Source organism: Eleutherodactylus coqui, chromosome 3 (assembly GCF_035609145.1).
Source record: "Eleutherodactylus coqui strain aEleCoq1 chromosome 3, aEleCoq1.hap1, whole genome shotgun sequence".
Classification (NCBI taxonomy): domain Eukaryota; kingdom Metazoa; phylum Chordata; class Amphibia; order Anura; family Eleutherodactylidae; genus Eleutherodactylus; species Eleutherodactylus coqui.
The window spans coordinates 183,831,050-183,850,140 of NC_089839.1; the positions used below are offsets into that span (position 1 = coordinate 183,831,050).

Below are 19,091 nucleotides of genomic sequence, written 5' to 3' on the forward strand. Positions count from 1 at the left end.
AAGGCATAAAAGCCAGAGAGACAAACAAGTGAAAAATACATAGATTCCAACTGATCTATCATTTTATTGGCCGCATAAATATTTTCCGACGTTTCTTTGTGAAGGCGAGCATTATTGAGCTCTTAAAATTGCTTTTTTAATGACATCCATGACAGTTTTAAATTAATACCTTGTAGTGTATTTAGGGACTCAGAGCTTTTTGGGCAAGTGTTTTAGGGAGTGTGATGTGAATATATAAATATCATACAGTATAGTAGAATATTCCCTGCTATTATTGTCTGGCTTGGTTCAGGAACGTAGAGTCTTGTCCTTAACGAACCATGTGTCTGTTTCTTTACCATACAGAACGTCACCATTAACCATGTCTCTCCCGATATCCTATACCTGTTCAGAGTACAGGCGGTATGCCGTAATGACATGCGTAGTGACTTCAGCCCGACCATGCTTATTCAAGGTAAGAATTCTTTCCACTTTGGCTATTCGACATGTTTAGTGTTATTTTACATCTCGATGGGCAACCAGCAAGTGAAGCTACAGTACAACCACCATTGTCGAAGTCTAGCACTCTGCTATTAAAGCGACCTTCTGGTTTCAGGACAAAGTTATGTCCTAAGGCAGGGGAGAATACCTGCAGTGTTTCTTCTCTGCTGCCCTCTGATCTGCCAATTTCTGGCCCTGGTTTCAGCTGACTCACATGGCTGTAGCAATTTTCTATCTAGCCAATACACACTGTACTGCTCTCTGATTGGCCAGTACAGATCACATGAGCAGCCTGGGCCAATTAGAGAGCAGGTATAATGCATTGAAAGTCCTAACACTATCAAGACATTGTGGGGATTAGGTAGTCTAAGGATTGTGTCGAACATCTTAGATAACTGAAAAAAACGGGCCCAGAACTGGCCTATCAGAGAGACGGAAGAGAACTACTACTGCAGGTAAAATACCCTCCTCCCCATCTGTTCCTGGGACAGAATTTGTTCCAAAACTAGAGGGTTTCTTTAAGTGAAAAGCCATGCCTATTGGTCCCAAAGGTGCTTTTTATTACTTGAACCATGGTGGTATCAAAAAATGACCACTGTAGAAGACTTTCTTCAGAATCCAAGTAGGGAAAAGGGTTTTGCTTTTTTTTTCTTTTGCCTGTAGAAACTGCGCCATTCCTGTCCATGGCCTTTGTATGGTATTGTAGCTCAATCCCATTCACTAAGCTGCAGTAACCGACACAACCCATGGAAAAGAATGGAGAAGTTTCTAGGAAAATTCAGATCCTTTTTCGTATCCAAAACAATGTTTTTATTTTTTAAACCAACACCATTGTATAGCAGCCTAAAGTATTTGTTTGTTTACTAATAATAGTCTGTTTTTTTTACCAATTAATTGAACATTTTTAAAAAGGTTATCTCGCCAAATGAACTTGTGCGTCATCCACAGGATACGGAATTACTATGCGATTACCAGGGCCTCCACTCATTCCAAGAACTGGTCCTCAAGGTTGCCCGAATAAATGGAAGAGCATTCGAACACGTGCCCACAGCTCCATTAATTTCAATGGACTGCCAATTTCAAGCGCTCAGCCATTTCTAGAAGCCCCATTGATATAATGAAGTGGTGGTGCACATGCTTAATTGGACTGCTGCCCCCTTCTTTTTTGGGATTGTGGGGCTCCCAGCGGTTGCACCTCCACCACTCTGATAGTTATTGGGATAGCTTCATTTAGTGGGTCAACCCATTTAATTTTTTTTGTTCTATCTATCATACAGGAGTTACAGCATGTGTTCCATGAATAGGTTACCAGCATTACAGATTTGTATGCCAACTAGTATTGCTAGAAAGCTGGGTGACAAATCTTATTGGCCACTGTAGCTAGTGGATGTATGAAAACTAGTACCACTAGAAAGCTAGGTGACAAACCTTACTGGGCACCATAGTAGATGCATGCTAACTAGTATCACTAGAAAACTGGGTGACAAACCTTACTGGGCACTGTAGTTAGTAGATGCATGCCAACTAGTATCACTAGAAAGCTAGGGAACAAACCTTACTGGGCACCATACTTACTGGATGTATACCAACTAGTAGCGCTAGAAAGCTAGGTGACAAACCTTACTGGGAACCATAGTTAGTGGATGCAAGCCAACTGCTATCGCTAGAAAGCTAGGGGATAAACCTTACTGGGCACCATAGTTAGTGGATGCATGCCAACTAGTACCACTAGAAAGCTAGGGGACAAACCTTACTGGGCACCATAGTTAGCTTTCTAGCGATACCAGTTGGCTTGCATCCACTGAGGGACAAACCTTACTGGGCACTATAGTTAGCAGATGTCATGCAGCATCTGCTGTTTTATAGAATTTTAAAATGTGATACTTCAAGGATTCATGAATTGTGTTTTATAGGCCGGTGTATAGGATGTGGGGGATACAGTGGGATGAAAGGGGGTCAGGTTCTGAGGGAGAATGCAGAAAAGGGGTAAACTGAAGCAAGTTAGTTTGGGGATGTGATGGGCTTCCCTAAAGAGATGTGTTTTTAGGGCATCCTTAAAACTGTATATTGGTGATTAACTTGATTGTTATGGGGTAGCGCATTCCAGAGAACTGGGCAGCTCAGGAGAAATCTTGGAGATGGTAGTGGAATGTTCAGACTATGAAGAATGTTAATCTAAGGTCATTAGCAAGACAGAGCATAGGTAGCGTGTTAGACTGAATAGAGGGAGGAGATATATGGTGGTGCAGCACTGTAGAGAGCTTTATGGATGAGTATGAGGATGTATTAAACTTGTTATAATTTATAATTTTTCTGTAAACCTATGTGTGCGTGTGTATTTTTTTTAATAGAATAATCAGTTGTTTGGTTTGAATCTTTTACAATCCCTATAAATCAAGCCAATTAATTTTCAGTTTTATGGTAACAGCTTTACGGTATTCTAAAAATGAGCTGTCAAAAATCAAATAGGCGTGTTGCTTTGTGTAATTAAGATATGCAAAATAAATTAACTCTTTTGACAACTTGCGTGAAGTTCCCGGAAGCTATTGGATTGCCAGATGTCCATAACGTAAATGACAAGTCTGGCATTGTTACTCAGAAATACGAAATTAAGCAAATATTTACTGGGTACTTTGTAGAGTGTAAAAAGTTGATGTTTTCATGGATGGTAAACCTGAAAATTAATCTGGATAGACACTGCCTGCTGACAGCCCCTACAGAGGAGTAATGGAGCGAGAGCTGCTGAACTTGCAAGTCTTCACATAAGATCCTAAATCAATCTGTTAAGCTTAATTAGTGCATCTGTTGTTGGCTCTAGAGAGGCCCAAAGCTATAGAACGTTACTTACCCCATGCATTAGAACTTTCTTTACCGGTGACCCAACCAGAGTTGAGAACATGGGTATAACGCGCTCATGAGGATGCCCATTAATGTCCAAACTGATCAAGTGGGAGAATTTAAAAAATCACTGAAAAACTCTCAGATATTCGGAAATTTTTTAACAAAATGCAAATAAGACTTAGAGTCTCTAAAGAAATGTTCTCCTAGGTTAAAAGCAGATACTAGGTATTTTTAATAATGTACAAATTGCGGTAAAATCACAAACTTATTACAAATTAAAATGGTTGTCCAGCTCTAAATGATTGACTGACCTATCCTTTGGATAGGTCATCAAATTAATCGGTGAGGGGTCTGCAACCCAGGACTTCTGGCGATCAGCTGTTCGCCTGGCCACTTAGAGCTAGAGAGACATATCTCCCTACAGATGGCAGTGGCTGTACATCGTAATGTAGATACAGTTCCCGTTGAAGGGAATTGGAACTGTACCTGCAATACCATGTCAGGCCACTGTAGGGTGTACGGAGCTGTGTGGAAATGAGTTTCAAAAAGGCTGACTATTGTGTGAAATTTAATGAAAATTTCTAATCCACTGACAACTTTCTTTTGCCCTATGAGGGAAAATTAGAGTTCTGTCGCAACCACCATTTTACCACTATTTGTCCATTGCCAAGTGGCCCAGATACATTAAAAAGAGGCCAGTGAGTAGGTTTGTATAAATGGTGTAAAGGGTTGTATGAGAGTTAAAAATGCATGTCTGCTTCCTTCCAGAAACATTTCAACCCTTGTCAACAGGCTGTGTCTGGTATTGCATCTTCTTAGTTCCAGTCAAGTGAATGCAATTGAGCTGTAATACTGGTAACAGCCCATGGACAACAGGGGTATTATTTCTTGAAGATGGTAGCCATGTGTTTCATTGAATGCCTTAAAGGGGTTCTGTCATTTAAAAAAAACAAAAAAAAACAGCGCTAAGTGTACTTACCTTGCTTGTTCCATTATGGGGTGTTCTGTAAGCGCACAGGTGATTAAAAAAAAAGGTTGCCATTCACCGACAGCAAACAGCAATATTAAAAATCGTGAGGAATTGATACACAAAGTATATGAGAAAGTTGCAGAATTTTATAATATAGAATGATTACTTTCTCATTTATATGAATCAGGAAAAAAACTGTTTAGGCAAAAGCCGCATCAAGATAAATGCAAATAGTAATGCTTACAATTGTGTGTAAGGGCTAATGCCCACAGACGGATTTCTGCCGCGTTTTCTGCGGCAGAAAACGCAGCTATTAGGTTCTATTGAACCTAATAGCTCACATGCGTGATTCTGCCGCGGATTTCCGGCATGGGAAAAAAAATCGCGACATGTTCCAATTCACTGCGTTTTTCCGCCGCAGGAGGTCTCCATTGATATAGTATTAATAGAGGCCTCGGGATTTCCGCAACGGATTTACGTGATCGCTTGCAGGCACTCGCGTTTTTAAACGCGGTACTCCCGCAGGTGTATCCTGCTCCGTCCGTAGACATGAGACCTAAAGGTGCATTCACATGGGTGCATGTGTAATTCAGTCCGTGAATACGCAGCCTGTTCACGGGTCGAAATCCGCTGTTGCCCTGTGTTCTGCCTCATGTAAATAGGCAGCATATTTATGCACACAAGATCGAATTAATCTTGTGCATGTTCATTGATTTAAAATTGGCAATCATGGTGTGTAATATGCACCAAGATAGGACATGCTGTATTGTTTTTTTCACGTAGCCGAAAGTCGTGTGAAAAATGCGCAGCTCTGAATGAACCCATTGAAATCCCTGGGTATTACGTGCTTAGAAAATACGTGTGTAATATGCTGCGTATTTACACATGTGAATGATCCCTAACGGTCCGCGTGCGGTGGGATTTACAGCTGATCTCGCCACAGTTATCCGGTCACGTTTGTCATTGGTAGTGAATGTCCTTGTCCGTCCTTTCCTCTGTGACTTTCACTCCAGCCACAAACACTCGCTGCTGTCTAGGAAGTTTGTAGACTCATCCAGGCGCTCGATTACAGTTAATATAATATGTAAAGCACCTATATACACAGAGCTGGAGTTACCTACAGGCACAGTAGGCCTGTATGCCTTTAGGTAGTCCTGGGGGAAAGAGCACATCTACATAGGAATACTGTTTATTGTACCCTGATGTAAATTATGTGACATTTAAAGGGGGTGTGCAGGAATAGAAAGAAAGGATCAGGTTTTTGTTTTTTTTCTTTGTTTCAAGTAACAGTGTTTTATCTACCCAAATATTGCGTATTAGCCCTATTTAAATGAATTGGACTGAAAAGCGAAACCTGACAAGTCCTTGGATAAAAGGGGAGACTTTTCTGGGAGGAAAAAAAAGCAGACCCCATTTTTCCACTCTTGGGCTAGCCCTTTAAGGTGTAGCCTACTGAATGGGTTAAGTTTAAGGCACCAGATATCCAATGCTCAATTTCCCCCAGCAGGTCATGTTCCTTAGTATTCTACAGAAGTCCTTGTCAGGGCCTCATAAAGTATTCTGTCTATACGATATCCTAAAATCTTGACCTGTTTGGGGGACCTTGAGGAGTTGGAGTTTAGTAATGCTGATTAGATGTCTTTAAGGGGAAAACTTAAAGGGTTATTCCGGTGAATCAAAGTTAGTTATATTCTTCGTAAGGCGAAAACGTGTAATTTTGCAACATAATCTTATAACATTTTACAAAGCTGTGGAGATATTACTTTGCTTGTGGTTCCCCTGCTTAGTTCTCCATTGCTATCCATTTGTTTACAAGCTGTATGCTCCGCTTCTTTACTGGTCAGGCATGCCCAGTGGTAATGGGGCATTGTGAGAGATGTACTTTTTGCACTCCCTTGTGGCTATTTTAAATAACAGTGTGGAAATCTGAATCTGAAAAGCAGCGGTGGTGCAGGTGGCAAAAAAAGACACTGGAGTTGGTGATTTAGATGGACATTTGGAATAATGGCAATAAGTAGAAAGGTTAAGGAAATTATAAAAAATTTGCCCAATCTCTGGAATACCCCTTTAAGAAGGTTTTCTCATTTTAGACATTTATACCAGTTTCAGATACAGTATATACAGGAGGGGGGAAAATTTGGGGGTCACCATGCGGTCTCCATTGATCCGTTTCAAAAACCTAGGAAGCTGGGTGATATGGGGTAGTGTTAGAAGAGCATGTTTTTCATCCTAATCACTTTTCAAAATTTAAAGAGGTTCTTTGGGACTTTTGCTAATAATGACCTATTCTATTGCCATAGGATAGGTCATTATTAGTTGATTGGCAGGGGTCAGCAGCTCGGTATCCCTGACAATCAGCTGATTGTCGGGTCTGCTGTCAGTGCAACAGTGCAGTTAACATTACAGAAGCTTGGTTTATCACTACAGACACATCTTCCAATTATTTAAATGGGAGCTGTGCCTGTAGTACCAAACCAGCTATTGATGATCTATCCTGAGGATAGGTCCTCGATAGTAAAAGTCTCTAAGAAACTCTAAAGAGTGTATGTGAAGTTTTATAACCATTTTTAAACATTTGTCCTGAGTAGGGTCACTTGTAGAGATGAGCGAGTATACTCGCTAAGGCACATAACTCGAGCGAGTAGTGCCTTAGCCGAGTATCTCCCCGCTCGTCTCTAAAGATTCGGGGGCCGGCAGAAGGTGAGGAGGAATGGAGGGGAGATCTCTCTCTCCCTCTCTCTCCCCCGCTCCCCGCCGCAACTCACCTGTCACCAGCGCCGGCCTCCGAATCTTTAGAGACGAGCGGGAAGATACTCGGCTAATGCACTACTCGCTCGAGTAATGTGCCTTAGCGAGTATGCTCGCTCATCTCTAGTCACTTGTACTTCATTGTGAAGACCCTATGAAATATCTCCACTTATCTCTCTAGAAGAGAAATACTAGAATTAAATTCAGTCATATCTACATTTCTAGGGTTTCGAGTCAAGTTTGGCTTTAACGCTTTAAACTGACCCTCCAATGCTGGACAAACAAAGGTGGTCACGCTTCTTCTCTGATGCAGATGTTAATGTTACCTGATACAGACTGTGTATTAGAACGCTGCTTTGATTGGCCAATGCTATTTGTGTGAAGCGGTGCAGTTATCTTTGTTTGTCCAGGACTGAAGGGTTGCTTTAATAAATATTGTATATGTCTATTTCATGGCTTTATGCTGCCCTCTTCATCCCTTCCTTAGTAGTCTACTCATCATCCAGCTAAGCAAATTCCAAATTTAAAAAAATACATTGTTGGAAATGTTTTAATAATATAATCTTGAGGTTGCTTCTAAACTTTTTATTTTTATTTTTTTTTTTACAGCTAACACAACTCGAATATTTGAAGGGACCAGGATTGTGAAGACAGGAGTGGTAAGTATAGGAATACCTTCCCTCACTTCTGCTTATCCGTTTTATGATGAAGCTTCTTTTCTATAAACTAGTCATCGGCCGGTCTTCTAATAATATAGTAAAATTGTTATCCTGAAGATTAAACATAAAATGGGGCTTGAAGAGTTCAAAAGTCTACAAGGTCCCTTACTGCGAATGATTTAATGTTCCTTTTAGGTCCAACTATAAATGTAACCCTGCAAACTTCAAATCTAAAAATCTGTCTCTCCACGTTTCTATCTCTGATTTCTAAGGCTGGCCATACACATTAGAAAGCAATCGACAGCTATTCTTCTCAAACACCCAGAGACCTGCCCACTAGGCACAGCTAAGCATACACGTGTTCTAAATGGAGGGACTAGTGTAGATGGTGCCAGTTTATACACCTTTTGTCAAATAAAAAATATAACACCTAAAATGAGTTGTTTTTTTGCTGTAAAACTCGGCATACAGTTACATCTCAGGCAGATATGCAAATTACACTTGTGTGATTAGATGAATTGTCTTGCCACCTGATGCCGTAAAATTGGTTCCGTCCGTGGCCTATTTGTGTGTGGTGGACCTCTTTTTCCGCTTGTGTGGAGCTTGTTGACCACTCAACACCTCTACAACTCAGAAGAGATTTTGCCCAGTTACCGGAGTTTGAAAGGGGGGCATTTTTGGAATGCAAGAAGTTGGATGGACGTATTGACAAATTGCTAGCCACCTCGGACATTTTGACCAGACTGTCAGGAATTTTTGGGACCAGTGGATGCGTGAGGGCACACAAGGTGACCAGGATTAGGATGTCCTTGACAGACCACCAGTTCAGAGGATTTTCCGTTTAAATTACAAGCAGGAACAGCTCCAAGTGTTTCGTTGTTTACTATCCAGAGACAGGTGTGACAATCATTACAGGTCCCTGTGTCGGAATAATTTCCAAGTTCTTGCCTAAAGGACATTTGGTCTCATGGCGCCCATTACGTGTACTGCTTTTGATGGCCATCCACTGTCACCTCTGTTTGCAGTGGTCTCTTGAATGCTGAAACTGAACTGCTACAGAGTGGAACCAGGTTGACTTCAACAACAAATCCATATTTAGTTTGGGCACGGACCACAGCTCTATTTGTGTCTGGAGACCTAGGGGTGAGCGCCTCAATCCTGCCTTTGCTGTGGAGCGGCACACTGTCCCCACTGCTAGTGTGATGGTCTGGGGGGGCCATCGCATACCATAGTCAGTCACCCCTAGTAGTGGTACGAGGGACAATGACAGCTCAGTGATATGTCCAGGATATCCTGCAGCCACATGTGTTCCTCTCATGGGCAGGCTTCATGGAGGCATTTTCAAGTAGGATTATTTTTGGCCACACACACAAGGGTGTTACGGGAATGCCACCACAACGTTGCCACACTTCCATGTCCTGTCTGGTTGCCAGATTTATCACCAATAGAACATGTATGGGACCATCTGGGACACCAACTTCGACAGCCTACTTGTTTCCACAATCTAGAGGTTAAGTTACAGCAAATGTGCACAGAAATGCCACAGGATACCATATATAGAAACTGAACGCCTCCTGGTCGCCCGTATCACATCTTGTATCCAAGCTAGAGGCGGCCCAACAGGGTACTAGAACCTCCTTTCAAGGGGTTCATTTTCCACAATAAATTCTCCTTTTGCTCTGATATTGTAATCACTTACTAATATCAGTGTTACAATCCCACATGGAAAGCTTCATTCGATTCTGACAATTCATCTTGGGTGATTTTTTTTGTTTTAACAATGAGTGTGTTTTTACGAACCATAAGATCAGGCTAGCTGAAATTCAACTGTTGCAACCTTTTCTTCCCTGACCTCTACTATTGGGGGAGAGTTCGGCGACCCCCATAATAATAGATGGGCAGATGGTACCACCGAAATTAGTGGGTTCAGCTGATATAGTTACATCTTATGTGTATGGCTAGCTTAAAGCGGTTGTCTGGGACTTTTACTATTGATGACACATCCTCAGGATGGGTTATGAGTAGTTTATCAACGGTAGTCCACTGCTTGGTATCCCTGCTGATCAGCTGTTTGTCAGGCCTGATGTTAGTGTGGCGAAAAGGATGTGAAAAGAACTGGTATGGAGGCGCAACACTCTAAGCTACTAGAAGATGTAGATCAAAGTCCAATGTGTGATGGTGAAAGCACTTTTTTAAAATTATTTTTTCAAAAATTAAAAACCAGCAATGGAATACGCGTTTCGGGGAAGAACCTCTTTGTCAATTCGGCTGGATAGGACAACATGATGCCTAGGGGTGACACGATTCCAAAGATGTATTGGATGTGTCGGAGATCCTGTGTGCAGGACGACAGGGGAGAAAAAAGTGCGGACAGTGCTGGAAGCATATCATTGTGGTAACTGCAATAGGTTGTATGTCAAATCTAGAAAACTCTACAGGAGAGACTTAAAACATTCCCATTTTGCCTCCATCATCTTGTCTGCTTTTCGAATTATATGATAATGGCTGAGTTTACTCATTGGTCTGTTGACATAGGGCATATTGCAGTTGGTGTAATTCACTAGATTGGCCACCAGTGTGCAATAAACCAAAATTTGATTTTTTGTGATAAGCAACCTATTGCAGTTACCACAACGATATATCACGGACTGTGGCTTGGGGTGGTACAACAGGCACAGCCTCCAGTTATTTCAATTGGAGCAGTGCCTGTAATACCAAACCAGGCTGCTGCCACATGTACAGTGCAATATCTGCTTTTTGCACTGACAGTGGGCCTGGTGATCAGCTGATCAGGGGGAGTAAGACGTGGGCCACCACTGATCAACTATTGATGACATATTCTGAGGATGTATCCTCAATAGTAAAAATCCCAGACAACCCTTTTAAATCCATCTATCCTTCTATCTGTCTCTGTCCTTGTGTCTGTTTCTATAGCCTCTTTATTCATTTATCCTTCTGTCCATTCTCTCCTTTTAGCACTATTTATTTCTCTTGCCCATCACATGCACATAGCACTCTGCTTCCACAGCTGTAATAATAACAGGTAGCACTTAATATCCAAGTTTTGCTTTGGACCTTAAACTCTGCATCCGGAGGAAGTGAATTGAATGTTGTTAGGAAATCCTTATTCTTCACGCTGTGCCAATTTTTTTTTTTTATGTCGCTAAACTGCATAATAAAGCGGGAAATATGCTGACGGTAGATGACACAATGGTGACATCCGGTGGACAGAAATGTAATTAAAAGCTCAACACAAAAGAAATTACCTTCTACTTTAAAGACTTATTGAATAGTTGAGCTTCTTTGGTTTGGTTATTATGAAGCTTATATTGTGATGTTTTAGAATTCTTACATTTCTGATTTTATTTGTTTTTCACAATTATTTACTTAACATAAATATAGTTATAAGATGATTTGACAATTGAAAAAATGTAATTATTTATAGCGCTTTTTAGTCTTCTAGCACAGAAAGTGTGAATCGGCACGTTTTTGAGTCACCCTTCTAATGCTGCCCATTCTTGTCATGGTATAGTATTGACTTGCTGTTTTTTGCAAGTTCCCAAAATAGCGGAATAGTTTCACCTTTGGACGACTAAGAGTTAACGTCTAGACAGGGCATAGCAGCACACTGCAAACACCAAGAAACATGGCAAAAACAAATATGGGAATATTGAAATCCACTACTGCTACATTTATAAATTTGAGGTCCTTGGCACACATTTTGATCAAATTTCAGATAGGACCCTTACTATTAGGGCTAATGCCCGTGGACGGATTTATGCCACGTTCCCCCGCGGCGTAAATCCACGACGGAATAATGCAGCTATTAGGTTCTATTAAACTTAATGGTTCAGTCCTCACATAGAGGATTCTGCCGTGGATTTACGTCGCAGGAAACATATTGCAGCATGTTCTATTTTACCGCGTTTTTCGGCGGCGGGAGGTCTCCATTAATATAGTATTCCTGGAAACCGTGGAAAAGCATGGTAAAAAGCAAGTTTTTCCGCGAACACCAGCAGGGACTTTTTTGATTCTCCCTGCGTGATTCCCGCGGCATAAAACCGCTAGATGCAGGTGCATTGGATATAAATATTACCATAGAATTCATCAATTTACCACTTCTTTTAATACCTGATCATAAATATAAATTCAAAAGAAAAGAGCAGAATTATGAAAAAAGTCTATATAACAATAGGTTGCCAGCGTCATAACCTCGATCTCAGGTTAATGTATAAACTATAGGCAGGACTCCCAACCGGATCAGATGCAATGCTGTTTATTCACCCAAAGTGAGATTTCAGTCCTCTTGCTGGGACTTTTCTATTTTTCAATATATATTTAATTTTTTGGCACTTTTTTTTCTACATGTAATTTTTTTTGTATCAAGCAAAACACTTTATTGAACATTTCTTCCTAATTTTTTTTATTCATCCCAGTAGTAGACTTGAACATGCATTCCTCTGATCACCTCTATAATACATTGAAATACTTCTGTATTGCAATTTATTATGCTTGTCAGTTTTACATTATATGCTAAATCTATCAATGCTAAAAGGCTTCTGTAGATGGAAAACATGGAAGCTGTTGTAAGCCCTCCAGCTGCAATTATAACCCATTGGCACCCCGTGTAACAAGGGGAGTTATTAGTGCTTCCTCTGTTAACTGCTTAGCTGGCACAGTACTTAATGACCTTGACTTCTAGGGAGTTAAATGGCAGGTATGCATTGCAGCGGCAGTCCAGCTGTCACCAAGGGCTTCTGATGCAGCAGCATCGAAAGCCATGTGCATTGCAATTGGGCAATACCCCTTGTTTAACCCTTTCCAATCCACTGTCTGATGTCTTCCTACATTCGAAATTGAAGCTTGTACAGCTCCAATGTCAGAAGACGTCCAACAGGGTATTCTTACCATCTATTGCCAGCCACTCCTCTGCCGGAGCTTCTCTGGCGCACACACTGGCTTTAGCCAGCAGATGGCACCATTGTATAACAGCAAAAAGAGAAAGCCTTTTAGGAAACCCTGTATCCAAAATTGGATTGGAATGGGGTTAAGCAGCGGTTTGTCTATATGGATGTCTGTCTTTGATTCGATTGAATGGGGCAAGCAGGAGTACCAGGCCCAGCAGCCCATGCGATATGGACAAGGCACTGTGTAAACAAGGACAGGGATTAGCTTTTACAGGTTGATGCTGCTCAACTGTCAACTATGTATCTACCCATACAATAGATGTATTGGGCGCAATTAAGTCAATAATTTACCATGCAAAATATGGTCATACTGACTCCTCCAAAATAAGACTCAAAAGTGCCTGCATGTCCTATGATTGAAAATAGTGTTTTATTTTATCTTAAATACAGAATAAGAAAGTTCAGAGAGAGATTTCTACCAGTGCACTTTCTAAGAGTGTTAAGCCAGGTAATGTACTGACTCTTCTTTTCTGATCTTTCCTTCTATAAGCCTACTGCTTCCCCTGCTTCCTCCGCTGACATGGCTCCAATCAGTTCTGGATCCTCCACCTGGACCTCCTCTGGCATCCCCTTTTCTTTTGTTTCAATGGCCACTGGGATGGGCCCTTCTTCAAGTGGGAGCCAAGCTACGGTGGCCTCTGTGGTGACAAGTACTCTTCTTGCTGGTCTTGGTTTTAGTGGTGGCGGTCTACCTTCTTTTCCTAGCACTGTTTGGCCCACTCGCCTCCCCACTTCCTCTTCTGCTGGTAAACAGGCTGCCAGGCCTGTTGTGTCTACTACTGAACCTTTACCATCCACAGGCTCCGACAATGATGCTTCTCCCACTAAAAACAGCGAAGGGGCTGAGGAGGGGGAGAAAAATGAGAAAGGCGAGGGGGAAGAGGGTGAGCGAGAACAAGAGGAGGAAGGCGAGGACAGTGAGAAGAAGGAGAAAGGCAATGTAGCCACAAACTCTTCAGATGTGCAGAACCGTACAGAGTCCAACACGACTAGAGAAAGTGCTGATGGCCAACAAGAGTCTGGCACTAATGAAACTTTAATAGACTCTGAGCAAAAACAAAACACTTCTTTAATAGACGTCAATGACTGGGATACACCTGCTGGAAGTACAGTCCCTTTACAAACCACAGTGCCATCCACAGAAGATTATGATTTGGATCAAAGTACATATAGTCCAGAAAAAGATGAGACAGACTTGGACAACAGATCCACTGTTAACCAAGGTTGGTGACTAGATCTATCATCTTCGGGGCTAAACCAGTATCTTCTCTGTCCTTAAAACTACTGACTTTTCTTACTAAAAGAATGTTTCCTTTGTTCAGAACTTCTGTACATAGAACTAACCTTTGCTCAAGATTCCTGTACATATCACTAACCTCACTGCTCCATGTCTTGACATCACTCATTCCTTTCTTTTTTTTTAATCTGTTGTTCAGTAATTTTCCCAATCTTTACTTTTTTTTGTTACCAAATGTGAGATGAAGAATTTTTTCCAATGTTTTCATTAACTTTCAGAATCATGTACAGTACTTCTTATTCTTTCGCACTATTGATGGGATTACAATGGAGAGTACTGAAGAGTAATTCGATACAATGGTGATACTCTACGCAGTGGGATGTTTAATAAATGGGGTTGGCTCACAAAAATAACTTATTCCTTATTCTGTGAATAGCAGATAAGTATTTGATCAGTGGAGGTCCTATCACTAGGACATCTACCCGAGACAAGAATGGGGGTCCCGAGTGTCTCTGAATGAATAGAGAGGGCTGGTCATGAGTGTGTACTGCCACTCCATTCATTTCAACAGGGCTGCTGGAAATTGAGAAGTGTTTGGCTATCTCTGGCATTGAAATGAATGGAGTGGGGCACATGTATAACCAGTGCTCCATTCATTTGAGGGCATTAGGGACCCCAATCTCATAATCAGCGTTGGGAGGGGGGGTATAAGATATTTCTGTGGGACAACTGCTGTGAGCACTGAAAATGTGACTGCAAAGATATGGAAACTCAAAGGAGTTGTGACACCTGTCCATGGGTCATTTTTGGTTATTGCAACTCAGTTCCATGGAAATGAAAGTGGTTTTATTGAATGCAACAAACTGTGGGCAGGTGTCGTTTTTTTTCTGTAAAAAAGCCATCATGTTTTTTTTCTCTTTTTTTATAACTCTCCACAACCTTGTTAAAACTCCAGTCTCCTAGTAAAATCATAGGACACCAACAGATTTTGATCAGTGTGTACATGGGTGTATAATTTTTGACAGCTTGCTGAGTTTGATGACCTATGTTGCTCATATAATATTGGAATTATGGTACTCACCCATGCAATTTCTTGGACAACCAGCAGAGGGAGGTATTTTCTGTACTCTGCTTACAAGCAATGGCATGTTGAAATGTATAGGAAAACCTGTGCAATATTTGAAAGAAGAGACAGCAACACAGGGGACTAAAGGAAAGTTTGATAACCGCAATGACATCACTACTTCACTTCTTGTTTTCTTCTTTGTGTGTTTTTTTTTTTTCTTTTTCTTTTTTAACCTGGAGACTGGACATTTCCCTTTAAGGGCACAACTCCTTTGCTTAAATACAGGGCTGTATGTGATCCTACGGTGGAACATTTCTTGTGCTTTTTTTTTCTAATGTACAGACAGACATGCAGTTCTGTTAAGGTGGAAGTATCACATTTAAGGTGGCAGGTGGAGCCAGTTTGCAAGATTTCTTGTGCTTTTTATAGCTCTTTTTTCCTTTTATAATAAATTCTATTACAAGTTTTTGATAGTTGTGGAAATATCTGTACTAGAGATGAGCGAACGTACTCGGTAAGGGCGATTTCGCAATCGAGCACCGCGATTTTCGAGTACTTCACTACTCGGGTGAAAAGTACTCGGGTGCGCTGTGGGGCGGGGGTTGCAGAGGGGAGTGGGGGGTAGCAGCGCGGAACAGGGGGGAGCCCTCTCTCTCTCCCTCTCCCCCCCACTCCCCGCTGCAACCCCCCGCTCACCCACAGCGCACCTGAGTACTTTTCACCCGAGTAGTGAAGTACTCGAAAATCGCGGTGCTCGATTGCGAAATCGCCCTTACCGAGTACGTTCGCTCATCTCTAATCTGTACCATTAAAAAGCATATACCCCCACAAGGAAACAAGTGTTAATAAACATCCTCCTTTACTCTATAAAAACCTTCACTGGACTAATTTTTATGTGCGTGGAATATGCGCAAATATCCACATACACAATGGTATTTATAGCTTTAAGAGCAGATAGTCATTATAATAATAGAGTGAAGTCTTATCAATAAAAATAGTAACTTTTCATAAAATGAGTAGAATTTTTGTATTAAATTCCAATGGACAATGTCAGCCTCTACAGCTTTACTTATTTGATCGCTACTTCTATGAATTGTCTCATGTACTTTTCATTTTTTTCAATTATGAAGAAGTCGCCCTAGTACTGCCCCTGCAAAGGGCATTGCCCACCAAAATTATAGATGTAATGCTCATAAATGTTAGCATGTTGGGTTATCTATACATCCCACCGACTTGTGTTCCCCTTTTCTAATGACGTAAGCTGATATCCACCATTTATAACTACAGATCTCAGTTGTAGGTAGTTTTCTCTAAGAGTTGTTCAGTGTAAATGGATCCCACGCTTTCCAAAATTAGCAGCGTTCACTAATCTAAGGAGACAAATTGGTCACTGGTGATTATTTGAGTCCTAGAAATATAATTTTTTTTCTATGCACACGCAATTGAAATGAATGTAAGTTAGAGAAACCTCGGGGGTGGTCTTGCTTACACTGGTGTATTTTCAGGATCTGTGGAGGCCTCAACCAATCTCTTATTGGCCCGTCATGCAAGTCGTATTTTGGACAACCCTTATCAGGACCAAACCTTTTCTTTTGTAAGCCTAATTCATTAAAAGAAGAGGTCATCCTCTCACCCCTAAAACTGACTTCACTGTCCGGCAGGGGATTAAAAAAATCAATGACTTCTAATGCTCTCTTTTCCTAATGAACCCATGTACCTCCACAATTAGATTCCAAAGTTATCCTGTGCCATATGCAAAGCAGTATAAGAGTTGTCTGGAAACTTAAGAGTTGGGACACCTGTCCATGGGTCAACAAGAGTCATGCTAATTCATGAGCTTCTGGGTTAAAAAATGGCCTCTTTCTCTTGATGGACAGCTTTTTGAATCCCCAGTTACACAGGAATTTATGTTCATCCAGAGAAAGGGGGTGTGGTTATCTCGGCAGATCATGAATTGGTGTTATGCTTGTCGGTCAGATGACTCTTTTCTGTTCACTTGCATAACTTTGGAACCGACTTGTGGAGACCTATGGGCTCATTAGGAAAAAGAGTCTCTATTAGTGTAAAAAAAAGCTCAAATGCATCTATTTTCATCTAAATTTCTGACCACTTTTTTGGTCTGAAAAATGGATGGAAAAATCATCCGTGTACCTTGATATGTTTTAATATAGTCTGTTGCAGCGATCGCTAATCTGCGACTATCCAAGTGTTGTGAAACTACAACGCCAGCCATCCCATGACAATGTGCTGCTGTCAGGATATGCTGGGAGTTGTAGATTTGCAGCAACTGGAGAGCCGCAACTTAGAGGCTTCTCGTCTATTTAATGGCACCGAGTGGAATATAGTTCATTTAATCAATACCTGCTGTCAGAAGCTCATTGTTCTCCATGTAACCTGCAGAGGGCAGCTCCGTGCTGTTCTGAACTGGGAATTTTAAGGTAGACAATCAGCGGTAGCAATTTGTTCCTCAGCTGCAGCATTGTGACCTCATGACGTTGATCATTTCTTTGGAATTTAAGCCTTTGTCACTTTTTTGTTTCACAATTAAGTTATTACAAATCAGTTTATTTCAACTTTTTAATTTCAATTCCAGCTTTATATCAATTCTTCTCTTCAGCTCAAAAACTTCAGTTGACAAATAATAAGCTTTCTTAAGGGCCTGGATGAGCTTGGGATAACTGGCCAATCAAACATTGCACTCCTATCATGGCCCACCTTCCCACGTTCATGTTGGGGACTGTAGGGTTAATAGGTGCTTTCTATGCAGTGTAGTCTGTCTATGGGCATCCATAAACCATTAATGCTATGGAGACCTATGGAGGGCAATTTTTCATTTAAAGGGAGCCCCCCAAGACCTTTGAGCCCCATAAACTAAATTCTGGGGCTCAAAGATCACTAGACACCTCGTTCCAGCGCGGTATGTCCCGTGAAGTTGGCACGCACACAGTGGGACTCTTTTCAGCCCCTTTTTCATAGAAATGAATTGGAGAGCGGGCACACAGAGCGGGATTGAGAGTCGCACTGTGTGAGCGCAGGAACAGAGCACTGGAACTGGGCGCCCAGTGAGTATGAAATTTCCCTCCCCATTCCCTGACCTTTGAGCTGTATAATATAGTTTATGGGGCTCAAAGGTCATGACAGGTTCCCTATAAATGCATGTATAATGGGCTGCCAATCATTTCTGCAGTAGGGTTTAATGAAAAATTTTGTGCCGTTTTTTGGCTTCTGCATCTTCTACATATCATTCTATATAAGCACTGCAGTCTAAAGATATCTTTACACTGGCCGATTTTTGCCAAAATAATTGCTCAAAGGAGCGATTTCGGCAACTGTCGCCCTTGTATGCACGGCCTTTGACAGGGCACTAAGCAAGAAGTCGCTCAGTTGTCGCTAGTCATTCCATTTCAGTTCATAGAAACAGAATGACTGGTGAGCGGCCTCTCACTCATTGTAAACAGGAGTCACACAATCCCCTGCTTACTGTAAATGGAGGCGGAAGGGCTAGAACGATCCCCAACCCACTTTGCCTCAATTCATTTGAACGACTATCGCTCCTGTGCCCGACGGCCATGCTATGTAACGGTACCCTAATCCCCCTTCTGCACGGGACGATTCTCGTTTAAACAAGTGAGTGACGTCACCGCTAGTTGGTCGCGCTCATACAGAATGTTTAGACAGGCAGATCATTACTGAGAATCTCTCACTTCTCGCTCAGTCGGTCACATTCTATGTGAATCACCAAGTGGGGAGCGTTGAGACAAAACGAGAAGTGAGCGAATCAGTGATGATTTTTATGCCAGCTGAAACTGAGCGGCAAACAAAAAGCAAACTAATAGTGCACTAATCGCTTCACGTTTGGATGTAATGATTATCGTGCATTTTAGAACAAATTTGTTGGTAATGTGAAAATGGGCCTTAGGTCTCCTTGGGAGATCTGTCACTAAGAATGGACTGATTGTTGTGGTCATGAATTAGCTGATAAGATGATGCAGAAAAAAAGAGAGCAAACAAAGTTTATTTCTAAGTGCAGGATAGGAGAGAGCAGAGGGAAATTTAGATGTCAGTCCAGCCTCACTGCTGCAAAAAATGGTTGGTAGCCCAATACATGCATTTAAGGACATCA

The 19,091-nt window shown here is 41.5% G+C and overlaps 1 protein-coding gene across 2 annotated transcripts in view; it reads left to right on the forward strand.

Annotated features, from left to right (window-relative positions):
- Window positions 1–19,091, forward strand: part of PTPRG (protein tyrosine phosphatase receptor type G) — a 525,693-nt gene that overhangs the window by 368,564 nt on the left and 138,038 nt on the right. The window contains exons 10-13 of one of the 2 annotated variants that reach the window (XM_066596618.1): window positions 346–454; window positions 7,649–7,698; window positions 13,056–13,113; window positions 13,466–13,888. In XM_066596618.1, coding sequence (XP_066452715.1) covers window positions 346–454; window positions 7,649–7,698; window positions 13,056–13,113; window positions 13,466–13,888 — 640 coding nt within the window. Of the gene's footprint in view, window positions 1–345; window positions 455–7,648; window positions 7,699–13,055; window positions 13,114–13,155; window positions 13,889–19,091 lie in introns of both variants that reach the window. The other variant, XM_066596617.1, reaches the window with a different exon arrangement.